This window comes from Acinonyx jubatus, chromosome D3 (assembly GCF_027475565.1).
Source record: "Acinonyx jubatus isolate Ajub_Pintada_27869175 chromosome D3, VMU_Ajub_asm_v1.0, whole genome shotgun sequence".
NCBI lineage: Eukaryota > Metazoa > Chordata > Mammalia > Carnivora > Felidae > Acinonyx > Acinonyx jubatus.
In genome coordinates, this window is record NC_069392.1 from 89,945,515 (window position 1) to 89,962,322 (window position 16,808).

The window sequence follows — 16,808 nt, forward strand, 5'->3', positions numbered from 1 at the left end:
GCCGGTGCTACGTCGTCCGATCACTCGGGAGGCCGTGAAATGTCCCTGGCTCGGCTTGCTCTCTGAATGGGAATTTTTATTACAAACGTCAGTGGCCAATTTACCCCACACCATCCACGATGCCGTCCCCGTCAACGAGAAGCTGTTACTGTCACGTAGCACCTTTGAGGTATTGGCTCTTTTTAGTCCTTCAGGAAGAAGTGAAATGTGGAAACTGTCTACACCCACACACACTGCTTCACACTCTCTACCGACAAACACGTTTCCCTGATTCCATTATCCTAGATCAGTCAAGAGACACGGTCCTATGCCGCCACTCTAGTATCAGAACCAAGTTACCCTGGTAACCACACTCCCTGGGAAGACGGTCCCGTGACTCAGGCAGAGCAGCTCATCTTGACGTGAGGTCCGCCAGTTTCTTGGTGGCTCTGTGCCAAGTGGGACAACAGCTGGCCACCTGCCCCGGGGCGCTCTTCACGTCGCCCTTTTCCTGCTTCCCTTGGGGTGATCTTTCTCAGGTTTAATGACCCACCATCTTTTTTTTTTTTTAATGTTTATTTCTGAGACAGAGACAGAGCAAGGGTGGGGGAGGGGGAGAGAGAGGGAGACACAGAATCTGAAGCAGGGTCCAGGCTCTGAGCTGTCCGCCCAGAGCCCGACGCGGGGCTCAGACTCACGGACTGTGAGATCATGAACCGATCCGAAGTCGGACGCTCAACCGACTGAGCCACCCAGGTGCCCCTAAACACTTTCCTTTTTAAAGTTTTTTTTTGTGAGAGAGAGCGTGAGCAGGGGAGGGGCAGAGAGGGAGAGAGGGACACAACCTGAAGCAGGCTCCAGGCTCCGAGTTGTCGGCACAGAGCCCGACGTGGGGCTCGAACTCACAAACTGTGAGATCATGACCTGAGCCAAAGTCGGACGCTCACCCGACTGAGCCACCCAGGCGTCCCATAATGACCGGCCGTCTTTATCCCTTCTGTGTAACCCTGCATTCCTGAAGCGGTTTCAAACTTCCATACGAGTTACAGGAAGGGCACGGACAGTACCGCCCTCACACCAACAGAGGGCTTCAGGCTCCCACCTACCCTGACCTTCGGGTCGGAACTGCACCCCCTCTGGCCGTGGCTCCCATCACGGCGACATTTCTGAAAACCGGGCCGGGCATGCAGGAGGCAGTCCCCCACTTTCTCCCCCAGCGTTTCTTCGTGACGCACCTTTGGTCAAGACATCACAGACGTGATGCTGTGTTCTCGTGTGGCTTTTTAAAACTTACTTATTTTGAGAGAGAACGGGAGCACGGGGCGGGCAGAGAGAGGGAGAGAGAATCCCAAGCAGGCTCAGTACTGTCAGCACCGAGTCTGACACGGGCTTGAACTCAGGAACCGTGAGCCAAACACTTAACCAACAGAGCCACACAGGCACCCCATTATATTTTGTTAGTTTCAAAAAGCTGTATTACATGTCCGTTAAGATGCCCCTGAAAGAATAGTATTTTCAAAACGTGTCTATCTGTGCATGAGTTTCACAATTCGTCAGTCTGAGGGTTGGGTCCAGAGGTGGAGAGGAGAGGGGTCGGTCCCGGCCGAGCAGGGCGGCTTCCCCGTTCGTTCTTGGGGGGATTCGCACGACACCGGGCCTGGGGCCCCTGGAGAAGGGCTCCCACAAGCATCCCAGAGTTGGGGGGCTTCCCTCGCTAACCCGCAGGCGTGCACGGTTTCTCATGGCTGAGGCACTAGGGAGTCCGGGATTTTAGTTAAAAGCAAAACAAAACAAGTGAAAACTTTGGTTTATCTTTTGGAAACAGAACTTCTGTAACCCACAGCAGCTAACACACAAAATTTCCCAAACCCCTTATGGTTGTTGAGGTCTCTGTGTGGCAAGAAGTAATTTCTCAGAGTTTCTTCAGCTCACGTTAACAGGTGTTTACTCTGGTAAAACAACAAAGTGTAAATATACTTCAACAGGCTGTTCAGGGACAAATTGAAAATTCTTTGCCTTGTGAGTGAGCAAACCAGTGCCCTAACCATGACCTGTGTTCCACTTTCTCTTAACGGAAAGCCGTCCGGTGATAACGCACTGACCGGCGGCTCAGCCCCTGCTCAGGAAGCACTCTCACACGTCGCCTCCGAGACGCGACTTTTGCTCTGTTTGGCTCGCGGTCCACAGACCAGAATAAAGATAAAGTAAGACACCCGTACAAATATCATTAAAAGTTTATTATTTTATTTCAATATTCAAGAACAGTGTGTACTTTCCATGAGACCCCCCCCATCACAGCGCACGCTGACGGGGTGCGTAGCCACGAAGAGAGATCACTCGGTCAGCAGTCGGCTCAAAGATGTCGAGTGTGTGTGTGTTGAGCAATTTGGAGGTTCTGTTTCTGGAATTTTGTACCTTTTTTCTACCCCCCCCCCCACCCTCTCATCATTGAGGCTAGGTATTAATAGACACTACATTAAACCCACACCGAGCAGGAATTAGGACAGGATTACGCTCACTACTCCTCATCTGGGTTCTAAGGGGGCGGGGGTGCCGGTGTGGGGCTCTTTGGAAGGCCTGTGAGAGATACGCTAAAATCAAAAGGTGGGGTCAGTATGTTAGGAGGGGCGCACAGGAAAGGTCAGCTCGCGTTAGAAGAGACACAGCTCAGAGGAGTCCCCCTCTCTGCTCGCACGTCCAGGTCAGCGATTCGGGAAGAGAACCCTCCGAAGCCTACCGACTACGCACGTCTGTGTCTGGGATGCGGGTGGGCGGGACGCTACCCGTCCTCCCAGGGTTAGTGTCTGCTGTGTGCCGTGCCGTGGTAAGCATACCGCCGGTCACCTCCCGCAGTGACCAGGGTGACGCCGTGAGGCCACTCCGAAAACTCCTCCAGTCCCGCTCAGACCCTCCTGCTGGGCTCTGGGGGGAAACAGGCGGCTCGCGGGGGCCGCTCTGGCTCCCGCCGCGCCATCACCTAATGTCCAAGAAGACCCTGTTTCCTGTTGGGGCCGCAGCCCAGCCCAGGTTTGCCTCCCTGTTCCCCTCTCCGCCACGCCTGAATTCTGCCAGCCGGCCGTGGTGGGCAGCCGCCCCCGCAGGCGCCCCCTCTGCGCCCACCACATGGGACTCTCCACAGCTGCCCGCCCGCACTTCACGTACCGAAGCCCCCTGTGCCGCTCCCGACTGCCTAACCCTGGAGGGAGAGTGAGTGTGTGTTAGGAGGTGAGCAAGGGCAGGGGAAGAAACCAAAGGAAGCTCGGATCAACAGTCCTCACCGCCCCGCACGTGTCTCTGTGTCCACAGCAGCGTCGCCACGGCAGTGCCCGGGAAGCCGAGGGATGCCGAGTCAGCAAAGCGAGTCCGAGGACGGAGGGTGAACTTGGAGGCGCGCCGTGCACCTGCAGCACAGTGCGGCGGGGCCGCGTCGCAGGGGGATGAGAGTCCCAGGGCGTTTATCTTCAAACTCAGAGTCGCCGTTTAATTTTCTGTCTGCGTTTTCTCCATTTAGCTGATGGACAGAAATTGCCAGTAGGATGCGGCGTGCCTGCCCCTACTGTGTGCACAACTCAACGGGCATTAGGCAAGGGGGGTTTGCTACAAGTAGGTAATTTACGTGAACAGTATTAAAATCTTAAGGCAGTTATATTAAGAAGCTGAGGACGGGATTCTATAACAACAACGAGGCGGGGCTTCAGCGTCTAGCCATGGGTGATCCGGAACGACTGTCTCTTCCTCCCTGAGAAAAGGAAACACGCAGTTAGGTGGCTCGTACAGGCAGCCTCGGGCATGCGTCCCGCTTGGGTGGAAGCCGGGCCACAAACCAGCCGATGCGGGCGCTAATGCGATTCTCAAGCGGGTAAGATTCTCAAGTGCCAAGTGCGATTCTCTTACACGGGGTAAACTCACTTGACCTCCTGCCCAGGACACAGAGAGCCGGTGCCTCATGGAACGCTGCACTTCTGGGGGTGGAAAGCTCACCCACCCTGTTCCCGTGCACTGACTGAGCCCTATTTGTTCCAGCTGCACCGACTGAGCCCTGGTTGTCTCCAGCTAGAGATTCTGGGGTAATTGAGGCAGGTGTCTGCAAACAATAGGGACAGCTTCATCTTGGAAGAGATTTCAGTCCCGTGATCACACCTGCCGCTGTGCCCACCAGGCAAGGGCCAGACCCTGCAAAGTCATCCCCAGGAACAGTCCTGTTCGCGCTCTGCCCCGCCTCACCCATAAAACCAGCTGCCCAGAGGGGTCGTCCATAGACTCGGACATCAAGGTCTTAAAACCACGAATGGACGTATTTTCCGGACGAACGAAAACCCGAATTGGCAATCGCCGAGGTGGCACACAGCTGTGCAGAGACCAGTGGCGGAGAGGGGGCTCGGTTGAGGCATCAGCTCCCCAGGAGACGGGGCCATTTGTGGGTCCAGATGCCACTTAGACGGACCCGGGGGAAATGTACCTTTCTTTTGGCATTCACATTTGTATTCAAGGTTTAGGCTCTTTCTCCTTGGATTCCCCTTTTCTTCTTGGATTATGAACGAACAATTAAGTCACCTCTCAAAGATTTCCTTGAGACTGTGAGCCCCCAGAAAGCAAGATATACATGAAACCTGCTATTTGCCCAATGACACGTGCACTGAGCCCACCCTGACCTGTTCTAATCACACGTTTGCCACGTTGCCCGACAATATCAATAATGGGAGCGCTAAAGCCAAAAACGCCTTATAAACAGCACAGTCAACAGAGTGAGGTGACGGTTCTGATTTGTCAGGGTTTTACGTTTCAACTCACTTGTGGGATTTTATGTTCAGAAGTGAAAACGTTTATGGAATTCTAGCCTCTGAAGTATCTGAAGGCGTCACCGGAGGGGGCCTTTCTCCTACACCTGAGCCGGGTCCTAGGGGCCAGCCCCCCACCCGTGTGCCTGGCTCGCCTTTGACCACCGGCCCTCAGCGCTGCCCTCGGGAGGAGCCAGAACAAGTGCGCACTGGCTTCACCGTTCTCTAAATTCCCAAAAAACCCACCTGCGGGCGTCCCTGTACAGTGTGATTTATTCCCGAAAAGCAGCAGAACCACTGCTCTGTAGAGCAAAGCCCCTGTGTGCTGAGATGGACCAAGTTCCCCACACCCCTCGCAAGACACGTGGCGTGAGGCCCCGTCTTCACTTCCTGATGGCTCCTTCTGAGATGGAGACAACGGTGGACATTTGGTTTTGTTTCCTGTTGTACCTACAGCTTACGGAGTGTCTCCCGTGAGCAAAATCCATTACATCGGTTTCCTCTGAGGAAACAGAAAGCCGATCCCGGAGGCAGGGATTCTTAGCTTCCCCGTTTTACAGTCGGAGGAGCCAAAGCACAGAGACGTGGAGTTATTTCCCCAAAGTCAGTCAGCCAAAGGCAGAGTCAGGTTTAGAGCCAGCACCCCTGCTGCGTGGGTCTCACGCTTTTCTCTCTGTTGGGTTTTTAGCACGTTTGAACCGACTGATGTCCAGCACTTGGTCGGCCCTGGGCTCGGCCGAGTGGATGAGGCTGGCCTCACTAGGAGAAGGCTGGCCCGAAGCTGAGTCGTGGGCTGGGAAGGAATAGAACCTGCCGGAAGGTACTGCGCCCTCTCCCCACTTGTACCCCAGTGCAGGGAACTGTTTCAGCTGCGTATTTGGAAATAGCGAACTCCAATTACATTTTGATTCCGTTCCCTGACGATTGGGAGAAATACGGTGCTTTCCACCCAGTGTCCAACCAACGAGGAAGGAAACAGCACCACCGTGACTACCGTGAGGTCTCCGCCATCCCCCCCTCCCCCACTCCCCGAGCCCTTCTCACTTCTGGAGGGATCGTTTTTAATCTGTCACCGCACTGCGGTGGCTCTTTCAGCAGCATGTGACTGTAGTCGGCCAGTTCACGAACGTTTCATGTGGTAAAATCTGATCAAAGCCATATGAATTGAAATTTGAAGTTTCCCTGGGTCTGTACAGGAGTTCTAAAATTTCTAAACCACTTTGTACAAAAAGAAATTCGTAGGAAAGGTGCTGAACCTACAAAACCCAAATGGGCCTCAGGCTTGTGTTAGTCGTGAACCGTAAATGTGCAGGATAGACACGGGGCTCTCTCGGTGGGGCTGGTGACCGGGCTGGTGACCAGGCTGGCACACAGGCACGTTCCTTAGACGGAGGTCCCCTTCGGCCTTCCCTGTCCCCCGGCCATTCTGTCCGCGGGATGAACAGTCACCACGCCGGAAAGCACAGGAACTGCTTACCCTGAGTGGGTACGTCTGCATTTCTCCGACGAGGGGGAGGCCTTCCAATTGCACACTTCCGGGCTCCGACCCGACCCGGGGCGCTCTGGGGCAGGAAGCCTTGGGGGGAGCCCAGGAGCGGCGTGGGCACCGTAGGCAATTCAGACGCAGGCGAGGGCACGCCTGGCCAGGCTCTGGGCACCTAGGAAGCGCTGCTCTCCCAGACGCGGCTCTGGGTTTGTACCCGGGGCCTCCACACGGTGCTTTTCCTCACCTTCTCGTCGCCACATCTCAGAACTGAGCAAAGGCATCGCGATGACCTCAGTTACTTGAATGTGCGGGGTAGGATTTGTCTTCTTACTCAGATTTGCTTTAGAATGGACCTTGGGGAGAAGATCCTGCCTGCACTTTACCTGACATAAGACGACTTAGCAAGTCAGTTGGTGACCACTCACTTCACAGATTTGAGCCTTTTCCCGGATACGGCTGACTTTCCTCAACCACAGTCCTGCTTCCCCTCACCTCTGTGTGGGCCCAGCATCCGCCGAATCTGGACTCGCCGTGGCAGGGGAGGGGGGAGGATTCTACACGCACGCGCTCACTGGGCCGTTCCCGCCGCGTGTCCTGGCCACCGGGCACACCACTCATGCGACCCCACGATGGCTATTTGGGCCACACGCCAAATTATCCCAGCACAAATCATAAAACCTCGGCGTATTATGAAGCCATCAGCAAGCTCACACAGGTCGGAGGCCTCGTGTCAACGGCGAGTCGGGTTGAGGAGCCTCGTGCTTGGCTGGTGGAGACGGAGCCCGAACTGGGCGTGACCTGGAGCTTGGGGGAAGCGTGGGTCCCGCCTTTCAGCCGCCCAATCTCTCGGGGCGACACCGCCGAGCCACGTACAGCAGGACCTTTTAATGTTAGATTAACTTGTTCACTGGGACCCCTCGCGTGGTCTGAGGACAGGCGGAGAGAGGCCGACCCCCTGTTCTCATGCGCGACCAAGAACACCGACAACGTGCAGTTTCCGTGGAAACACACGCCTCCCCCAGAACGTGACCACTGGCCTGAAGACACAAGGTGAGGAGGCCGTCATGTGGAATAAGAACCCGGGATGCTTTGTCTGCGATGGCTGGACGCCGCGGACGGAGCAGGTGCGCCCGTGCTGGTGTCTGGGAACCAAGCCCAGACCATCCCCCCACCCTCCTTGGGGCGACCACGTCTTCCGTGTTCTACAGCAACGCTCGCTCACCTTTCTTTCACCCGAGAAAGATAAAAGTGAAATCTTTCACGATTTGTGGTTCTCTCGGCAGGGCGCTGCGGGCATCGTGGGGTTTTGCGCCTTTTCTGATGCCTTTCCTGCCGTGACACAGGAGCCCTGTCCTTTACGTGCAGGCATCACGCTTGTTCAGGTCGGACAAAGGGCGGACTGGGCCGCCTTGCAAATACTCGCGGCTGGTTGTTCAGAACCGGCTCTGGTGCCATCAAGCAAGGAAGGGGACGGCCTCGTCTGGATTCAGAGTGGAAACTGGCTCGTGGTGCTACTCTAACGACAGTGTGTGACCACACTGGGCAGAGAACGGTGCTCCCGGGGCCTTCAGTCAGCCTGGGGACTGTCCCGCACTGCCCAGAGGGGCGATGCATCCCCGCTGGGGCCGCCCGTCTCCTTGTCCAGCTGCGGGCCCTCGAGTGCTGGCTCGGCCACCAAGACCCCGCATGGGTGCCGCGGACACCCCAGCCCCACTTTTACAGGTCTCTGCCAGACCCGCACGGCTGGCCCCTCGACACACACACGTAAAGTGTAGGTGTCATGGGACCCAAGTGACAAAGCCCTCGGGAGGTCAGAGGGCCCTCTGTGGGGGGAGCCCCATGCCTCACCCGTGGTCTCCCCTCAGCCGGGAACCCCTGGGTGTGAGGCCAGCCCTGCAGCCTGGTGGGGCTCTCTCCCTGGAGCCGTGAGCAGCTCTCTGGGGCGCGGAGGCCCGTGCCCCCCGTGGGCCCTGCCCTGCTTCTTCCCTGTAACACCCATCTTTTTCCGTCCCCACCATGAGAACCCACTCCTCTGGGAGGCCGTGGATTCCTCTGTGCGGGGGGACAGTCCCGGACCCCCAACAGCACGCGGCAATGCTCAACGAGTCCCTGAGCCCGACGAGAATTATGTCCCACCCCAGGGATGGGATGCCTGGGCAGCCTTGGGCCCCTGACTGTGGGCTCACGGCCTGCCCGTGCTGGGAGCAGCCCTGGGGGCGCAGACCAGTCACTGTGCCCACCCCCGGGGACAGCGGCTGCCGTCAGGTGAGTCCCGTGGCCGAGGCCCTCGGACGTCCGGCTCCCAGGCAGTTACAGCCTGTTCACGGCAATGTTCTTCCTGCCCTCCGGGACCGACAGTGAACCCGGGACGTGACCGTGAGCCACGACAGGGGCCGGGAATGAACAGAGGCCAGACGGGGTCCTCCCACAACCCAGGGGCAGGTGGAGGTCTGGATCCCAGCCCAGAGCAGGGGGCTGCAGGGCTCTCTGACCGCCTGCTGTCCTTACTCTGTCTCCTCAAGTCCCATCCTGGTGTCCGGGCCTTGCTGAGCTCAGGCGCTAACAGATGGTGGCCCCTGTGACTCCAGCGTCCACATCAGCCAGTGCGGCTGACCCCCGTGTGGCCTCTGGGGGGCTCCGCCCAATGCAGTGACCTCCCCTCTGTTCACTCGGCTCCTACTCCTCCCCTTGGGCACGTGGGACCCTCTGCGTGTCCTTAGGCCCCCGAGGGAGCCCGGCCCAGCCCAGGGCTTGCTCACATAAGCCTGAAGAAGGCCCGCTGAACTGGCCAGCCTGGCAAGCTAGCCCTGTGGGAGAGGCCGTGTGGGAGAGGCGGTGTGGAAAGGCTGCAGGCCGCCCCAGGGCCCCCCACCTGCAACCCCGACGCACCCCTGACGTTAAGAGGGGCTACATTACCAGTTTGAAGATTTTGGAGAGCGTGCCCTGGGCGTCGGCCCCCTTGAATCCCTTGTGGGCTGCAGCTCGGCCCCCGTAGCCAAATCCCGGCTTCTGCCCCTCGGCTCCCTGCAAGAGACCAGACGGCTCTCAGGGCAGCGCCTGCGGGGCCAGGCGGGGCACGGGGAGACCCCGGCACCGAGCACCCCCCGCTCCTCGCTGCAGCGCTGGCTCAGCCCCGGCCCCCGCGTGAGGAGCCGTGCACCCAAGTGCTGTCACTGAAAGACCAGATCCCTTCCTCACACCGTGTGGCTTTCAAGAGAAGTGCAGCGCGTCAAGCAAAAGCCTTCTCCCCCACGTCTGCGGAAGGAGGTGGCTCGTGTCCCTGCAAAGGCGGCTGCGGGAGGGCCGGCACCTGTCCTGGGTGTGGGGAGGGGGTGGCGGGGTCCCCGCCTGCTTCTTCGTGCAGACCCCTCACCCCTGCCCCCTCTTGCTAGAGGCCCGGAGGGTGCAGAGCTTTGCACTTAGCACTCTGCAAAATTTTGAGGCTCAGACTTTTTCTAAAGCAGAAAGACAATTCCACATTCTCTGGCCTCGAGGAGGCTCTCCCAGGAAGCACCACCCCTGGCCATGGCTTGGGTCCCTGAGCGCCGATGTGTGGCACCAGGACCAGAGTCCTCCTGGGGGCCCTGGGATCTCGGCCGGTCGTGAAGAAGGAAATGGGGCGGGGCCGGCCAGCAAGCCAGGCACCAGGGCACAGCCTGGGCGGTCTCAGCTCTCCACTCCCTAGCTGTGTGACCTCGGGCGAGTGTCAAAACCTCTCCGAGCCTCAGTTTCCTCTTCTACAAAATGGGGATAAACGGCCCCTCCTTATGGGGTGGTCAGGAGGCTCTGCTCTATGAACAGAGCCTGTGGGCTCACGGCGTGTGTGTCATGAAGGGAGAAGCCAGCCCCTGCCTCCAGCCGCCAGCGGCCCCCCTCACTCCTCACTTCCGAGGCTGTGGCACAGGGCAGTGGTCACTGACAGCTGAAATGTAAGAATATCTGTGTCCCTACGACCACCTTGTTTTCCGACGTGCTTGACCTTCCTCTGCGATCACGGGGAGGGGCTGGGGCTCGGGGTGTGCAGACGCGGTGAGTGGGCATTCACGGTACACGCTCCAGCCTCAGGTGCGACACGGGGGCCAAGCAAGCCGCTGGGTGTCGGCGGAAGGTCGCCGGCAGCCCCCCCGGCTCTGTGCTCGGCAGACAGGCCCCGGGATTTCACCGTCGTGCCAACAGGACGTGGGAGACTCCGTGCCCCGCCCCCCAGGAATCGAGTCGACGGGACAAAACCGTCTTCTGATGGAGCCCCTAGGACCCCGTGCCTCGGCCGACAGTCCTTTCGACTTTCACAAACGCGTTAGGGCTGGAGGGGACGGGGGAGCCATGCAATCTGTGTCTTGCTTTCAAGGGTGCTGGAGACGGGGTCAGGCAGGGCTGCGGCGGCGCTGCCCCGGGGTCCAGACGTTTCCGCGGACATGCTCCCCGCACGGCCCCACACGGAGGGGCAGGCGGATGGCTAAAGCGTGCAGAGCCAGCACAGACACGTGACGTGGCGGAAAACCGCACCCCACACGCCAGGGCTAAATCCTCCCGTCCCTGCCGCTTTTCCCCGAAAATGAAAGCTTGCGAGGACAAGATTCACGCATAGGTTCTCAGATTAACAATCTGCTTGACTTTTCCTCCTTTCAAATTCTTGGTCACTTATGTCTTTAGGCAACCTAGAATTTACCGAGAAACACTCAGTGTAGTTTAGAAAGAGAATAGGGGACACTCAGAAACTCCAAGCGGGAAGACAGTCCTGTGGCTCGAGAAAACAGACAAGCCAAGGAAAAACGTGGAAGCATCTTGCTTTGGAAAAAAGAGAAATTGAATACACGTTAGTAGGAGCCGGAAGGGAGATGTGGAGGGAAGGGAAGGTCCTTTCGGTCAGCTGTTGGGCCGAGTGTGCGGGGGACGCCCAGAGGGACAGAGGTCCTCTTGCCCCGGCCACTGGCTGCGACAGTGCCCGGGAGGCCACGCCTAGAAAGTCGGGGGGCAGACCAAGGAGTTACGGGAACAAGAGTTCGTCCTTCCATGTCGTCTGTCTCCTGCTGGCAGAGAAAGTCACACGTCAATCAGCTGCGGGGTCAGCCCACGTGACGGTCCTACACTGTGTCACCTTTTTGGCAAATTGATTAGCTTAGGAAGAGGCTCAACTATATTCCCGTAAAATGGTGCGGCAAATATCTGCGTGTAATTCAACGTAAGAATGCATCGGACGAGGCAGCCGCTTCGTGGAACCCCCCCTACCCCTGCGGGCCTCGCCCTCCCCCTCGCTCCCCTCCTCCTTACTGGTCTTTCTTCCCTCTTCCCTTTCTCTTTCTTTCTTTTAAAATTTATCCATTTGTTTATATGATGCTTCTTAATTATGCACCAAGTAGAGGCGGGCTCTGTGCTAGAGAATCAGGATGTGTTTCCAGGATGGACATGACTCCCGGCCTGTAGGTTAGTGGCTTTTCTTCTATTTTATCCCGAAAATCACAACTTTTGTCAAGTAAGAACTCTACCCACCATGACTACTGAGTGGAGTCTGTGGGTTTGGTTAGACTCTACCAACAGCCATTCTAGGCTGGCACAGACACAAAGTTCACTGGTATCTGGAAGGTGGGCAAGCTGGCCGTTGGAAATCTTCACTGACACTTTGTTCTTAGTATTCAAAAGCCTAAAATTCCTCAAAAAGACTTTTTCTGGATGGCTTGATACCTACGCTGTGGCTGTTACCACACTATAGTCAAACCCCACATCTCGTGGCTCAGTTAGGCTGTTGTGAGTGTGTAACCGAAGGCAGCGTCGTGTTTCCTCAACAAGGCGTCAACCCCGGGGGGGGCAGGGGTGGCCATGGAGAGTCCTCTGGCCGCGGGGCCTCCCTCGGCCAGCGCTGCACGGACTCGTCTCCCATCCCCTGTGCTCCCATCCCTCCAGCACGGAACCGCACCCTCCCGGGGAGGGGCTCAGGTCCAGCGTGGCAAGGGGGCAGCGGCCCAGCGCTGGGTTCCCCTCGGGAGAAGCAGGTGGCCCCCCGATGGCCGGGCCAGCGGGCTTGAAGGGGAAGAAAGGGGACCGTCGGGCAAAGGAACGGAGCCCAGCGCAGGAGCTGGGTGGCTGTGAGAGCAGGAAGGAGAGGCAGCCGTGTGGACATGCGCGTGTCACCTACCCAGCTAAATCTGCTGAGGGACAGTCCTCGCCCCTGTGTGACAAGAGAGAGAAACAGACACTGTGATCAAGGCAGGAAAAAGTAAAGTCTTTTGACAAACCAGAGACACCGATCGGGATCGTGCTGAGGGGGTGAATCAGTTTTAGGACACTTGCCGCTTCCCTGGGAGTGGGAGGGAGGGCAGCTGGGGGAGGGCCTGGGACCAGGTGGAGGGGGAGCGCGCTGGGGACCAGCAGCACTGAGTGACCGGCGGCCCCCGGGGCCTGTTCCGGCCGGGACCACGTGGTGAACATTCCGGGGTGAAGCTGTGAGTCCGGCCCTCTTCTGGGTACCTTTAGGGATTCCGGGGAAGGCCTACGCACCATGATAATTAACGACAACACGCGGAGGTCTTACCTTTCCTTGCGACGGAGGAGGTGTGCGCGGCGTCACCTACAAAGACACGCAGGCCGGTGAGCGGGCCGGGAGCCTCCCTCCCTCCCGTGCCCCCCCCTTCCTGCTTCCGGGGACCTCCTGTCTGCTGGGGGCCCCCCGGGTCTAACAAGTCACCCGCTGGCTGCCTGCCCACCCCGCCCCCTTCCCGTCCTAGTTCAACGTCAGGGAATGGGAACGGGAGCGGTTCGGCAGGCAGGAACCAGCCCTCCCGGGGCACGCCTGCTGCACGCGGGTGGAGACGGTGAGCCTCCTTCCCCACGGTCCTTTCCCGGGTGGGAGGTGAAGCGTCCCCCACTCTTCAGGGCTTCAGACGGCGCGCTCTCAGGTCTGCGGCTCCTAAAACTCGCTTGCAAAACACCGTCTTACAATGCCTGCTGCAGAAACGCTCAGGGTCAGAAGTGCGTGGTTTCGCTTCTGTTTTCAAACCTGAATTTGTCAGGGGCCCCTGGCCGGCTCAGTCGGCAGAACGTGCGACACGATCCCTATGGGTTCGAGCCCCGCGTCGGGCTCTGCAGACGCACGTGTGATGTCGTGTTCCCCCCAAACCCTGACGGCCACTCATCTTTTTATCTCTTTGGTCTTGCTGTCCCCGTGGTTTGGCAAAGCCTGTGTCTTTAAACTAAGCATCTCGTAGCCCTGTAGTCTTAAAAGGAGTGAGTTCTGTGCTAGCACACAAAATTCCCGTGAGTGGCAGAGACGGCCTGCCCCTCGTGATGAGGCCCGACTCTCATGGCCGGCCTCACCCCGAGGAGGAGGGAGGCATCGCTGGGGATATAGTCACGTCCCTTGTGGATTAGAGCTCAGGGGCCTCTGGGGACATACTCAGAGCCCCTGGAGGGTGCGGTGGCCAGCCCTCCCTGCCCCCTGTGGCTGGCACTTACGATGTTCTTGAAGAAGTGCACTACGGGGTTCTCGTCTTGGGGCCGGCCGTGCTGAGACTTCTGGGGCAGGGAGCCATAGTGGGCAGTTCTCGCCGCGTGATGTCCATCCTGAAAGAGAGAGTATGGTGACCTCAGGCCGCGTTCCGCCTGTCGGGCCTCCCTGGAAAGCTGCCTCTCTCCTCCTCTGGGCATCTAGATTCTGTTAAAAAATTTTTTTAAACATTTTTTATTTTATGTTTTGAGAGAAAAAGAGAGAGACAGAGAGAGAGAGAGAGAGAGAGCGCGCAGGAGAGGGGCAGAGAGAGAGGGAGACGCAGAATCCAAAGCAGGCTCCAGGCTCCGAGCCGTCAGCACAGAGCCCGACGCAGGGCTCGAACCAACGAATGCGAGATCATGACCTGAGCCGAAGTCGGACGCTCAACCGACTGAGCCCCCCAGGCGCCCCTAGATTCTGTTTAGACCAGGACCTCACACTGGGAAGTGGCTGACCCGGCAGGGGACACTCCCGGGGCATCAGGGGACCAGGAGCATCCCGGGGGTCAGGCTGCAATGTTCTGGGCTGCGTCTCCATCACCGAGCCAGGCTCCGGCTCCCCAGAGGTCACATACACACCGCACAGGGGGCGGAGCCCACCCACGACGGACACGGGGCAAGCCGGCGTTCATTCCCCAAGCTGCTGGCATGGGTAAAAGAAAATAGTCTGGAATTTTGGATCGGACCGCCACTCACAGCAGAAGACCAGCCTGTCTCGGCTCCGGGGCGGCTGCATCGCGTGAACTAGCGTCTGTTTCCCGTCAGCGTGTCAGGTCACAGGGTCCCTGGGCCTCCGCCCCATTTGGGACGGTCACGTCCGGGGCAGAGGGAAGGGCCGTGGGGAGTGACGCCAGGGCTTCCCCACTCGGCGAGTGCTGCCGGGAACTCGCCGGATGGGGGCACCGATGGGGGGGGGGGGTCCACCAAGCAGCAGCTTCCAGTGACCCCACGGGCCGAGTATTGGCCGCCTGTGCCCACCAGCAGGAGACACGGGCTCATCCCAGCAGCGTCAGCACCCCGGGGCTTTCCTCCCGCTCGCCCAGAGACAGAACAGGGCGAAGAAGGTCCGAGGAGTCGGCGCCAGACGGGCCCTACACCCGTGACGGGGACTTCCTTTAAAGCAAGTCAGACAAATGCGCTGGCGTCACTGGGGGCGCCGCCCCCGTCCACTCTGTGCCTGTTGCACGAGATGACGCTTTCTTAGGAGACACGTGTCACCAGGACGGCTGCAGCCAGCTTCTGCAGAACGCAGTGCCTTTGAGGGGCCTCCTGTGAGCGGCGCCAGCTGCACCTGGAGTGACAGGTGCCCTGTCCCCGGCACCTCGTTGCCGGTGACGTCTGAGGCTGTCCCCAGACGCCCCCTTCCCTGCCTCAGAGCACCGGGCCTGAAACCCCGCGGTCGCCCTGGCCTCCGGGAACAAGTCCTGTACGTCTCCCTTTCACATCTCTTGAATCCCTTCCCCTCCCCTGCTACTGACATTAAGACAAGAGCCGTGAGCTTCTCCTCTGATTCCTCCCTCGGCAGCCCAGACACACCTGTGAACCCTTCCCTCCACTCCCACCCCTGCTCTGCCCCACCAAATACGGCATCTTCTCTCTGGCTGGACATCTCGCTGTGCTGTGGACAAGGTGTCCTGTGCCCTGCCGGCCTGAGCAGACTGCTTAGGTCGCTTTCCATACAGAGCCTCACACAAAGAATTGATCTTAAGTCACTAGGAGGATGGTCTGGGAATCACACGCTTCTTTTGTTACATTCCCAGTGAAGACTGACTTGACTTGGGCCCCGGGCTGTAAATTGTCAGCTGCACAAGTAATCTGAGGTAGTCACACAGTTACGACTACATTGGTATATTTTTAGTGGCCTGGTTCTGAAATGACATTTAGCGAGTCATATTTCTATATACTAAGCAAAGAACAGTTAAAGAGGAAAATTTGAAAACACTACCATGTGTAATAGCATCAAAGAAACAAAAAGTTATGTACGAATCTAGAAAAGCAAGGATAGGATCCCTCTGCTCAACACCAGGAAAGGCTGGAGGAAGAAAGCAAAGGAGGCTTGGGTGAGCAGAGAGATGTACCATATTCATGGATGGGAAGACTCAACATGGTCAAGATGTCAATTCTCCCCAGGTTGCTCCACAGATTTAATGCGCTTCCAGTCAAAGTCCCAGCGGGGTTTTCTTTAGATGTAGACAAACTGTTTCTATAACTGTACAGAGATGCAAAGGAACCAAAAAAGCCAAAAAAATTGCGGAAGAGAAGAATAAAGTTCGAGGAGGCACATCACTTGATTTTAAGATTTCTATACAGTAATAGTAATCAAGGGAGTGTGGTGTTAGAGGAGAGAAAGACACATAGATCAGTGGAACTCTACTGCATCCAGAAATAGCCCCCCCACCCCCCGCCAAATATGATCAGTTGATTTTTGAGAAAGGTACAAGACCGTTCAACGGAGAAAAGACAGTCTTTTCAACAAAATGTTATTGGGGCAACAGCTTCTCCATACCCCCCAAATGAACCTCAATCCCAAATCACACCTATAAAAAAGTTAACTCAAAATGGATTCTAGATCTTTATCTATAATGTCAACCTATAACATTTCAGAAGCAAACATAGTTCTTAGACCCAACACGCAAAGAACGGCCCATAAAAAACGCTGACAAACCGGACTTGATCAACATTTAGAACTGTTGTTTTGCAAAAGACACCATTGAGAGAATGAAAAGTCACGCTACAGGCTGGAGGAAACACTGGCAAACCGCACATCTGACAAAGGACTTGAAAGCAGAACATACCAGCGTATGTTATCAGTGGTTAAAAAAAATAACCCAGCTAAAAACGGTGGACAAAATATGGAATTGACACCGCAGGAACCAGGATGGGTGGGGGGCCGATAAGCATGTGAAAAGATCCCCAACATCATTAGCCATTAGGAAAATGCAAATCAAAGCCATGGGGCGATACGGCTACACACGTATTACAACGGGGAGAATTAAAAGTACTCACAACACTAAGTGTTGGCGGGGATACGGAACAACAAATGGTCTTGCATTGCTGGCAAGATTGCAAAAACGGTGCGGTCA

The 16,808-nt window shown here is 57.3% G+C and overlaps 1 protein-coding gene across 5 annotated transcripts in view; it reads right to left on the bottom strand.

The window, feature by feature from the left end:
- Positions 1-2,201: 2,201 nt before the first annotated feature.
- The window catches only part of MBP (myelin basic protein), a 117,494-nt gene continuing 102,887 nt past the window's right edge, over positions 2,202-16,808 (bottom strand). For 3 of the 5 annotated variants that reach the window (XM_053206054.1, XM_027069205.2, XM_053206053.1), the window contains 5 exons: positions 13,693-13,800; positions 12,773-12,808; positions 12,377-12,409; positions 9,160-9,267; positions 2,202-3,718 (listed from right to left, as the gene is read on the bottom strand). In XM_053206054.1, coding sequence (XP_053062029.1) covers positions 3,674-3,718; positions 9,160-9,267; positions 12,377-12,409; positions 12,773-12,808; positions 13,693-13,800 — 330 coding nt within the window. In that variant the 3' untranslated portion in view covers positions 2,202-3,673. The remainder of the gene's footprint in view (positions 3,719-9,159; positions 9,268-12,376; positions 12,410-12,772; positions 12,809-13,692; positions 13,801-16,808) is intronic. The other 2 variants (XM_027069206.2, XM_027069203.2) reach the window with 1 other exon arrangement.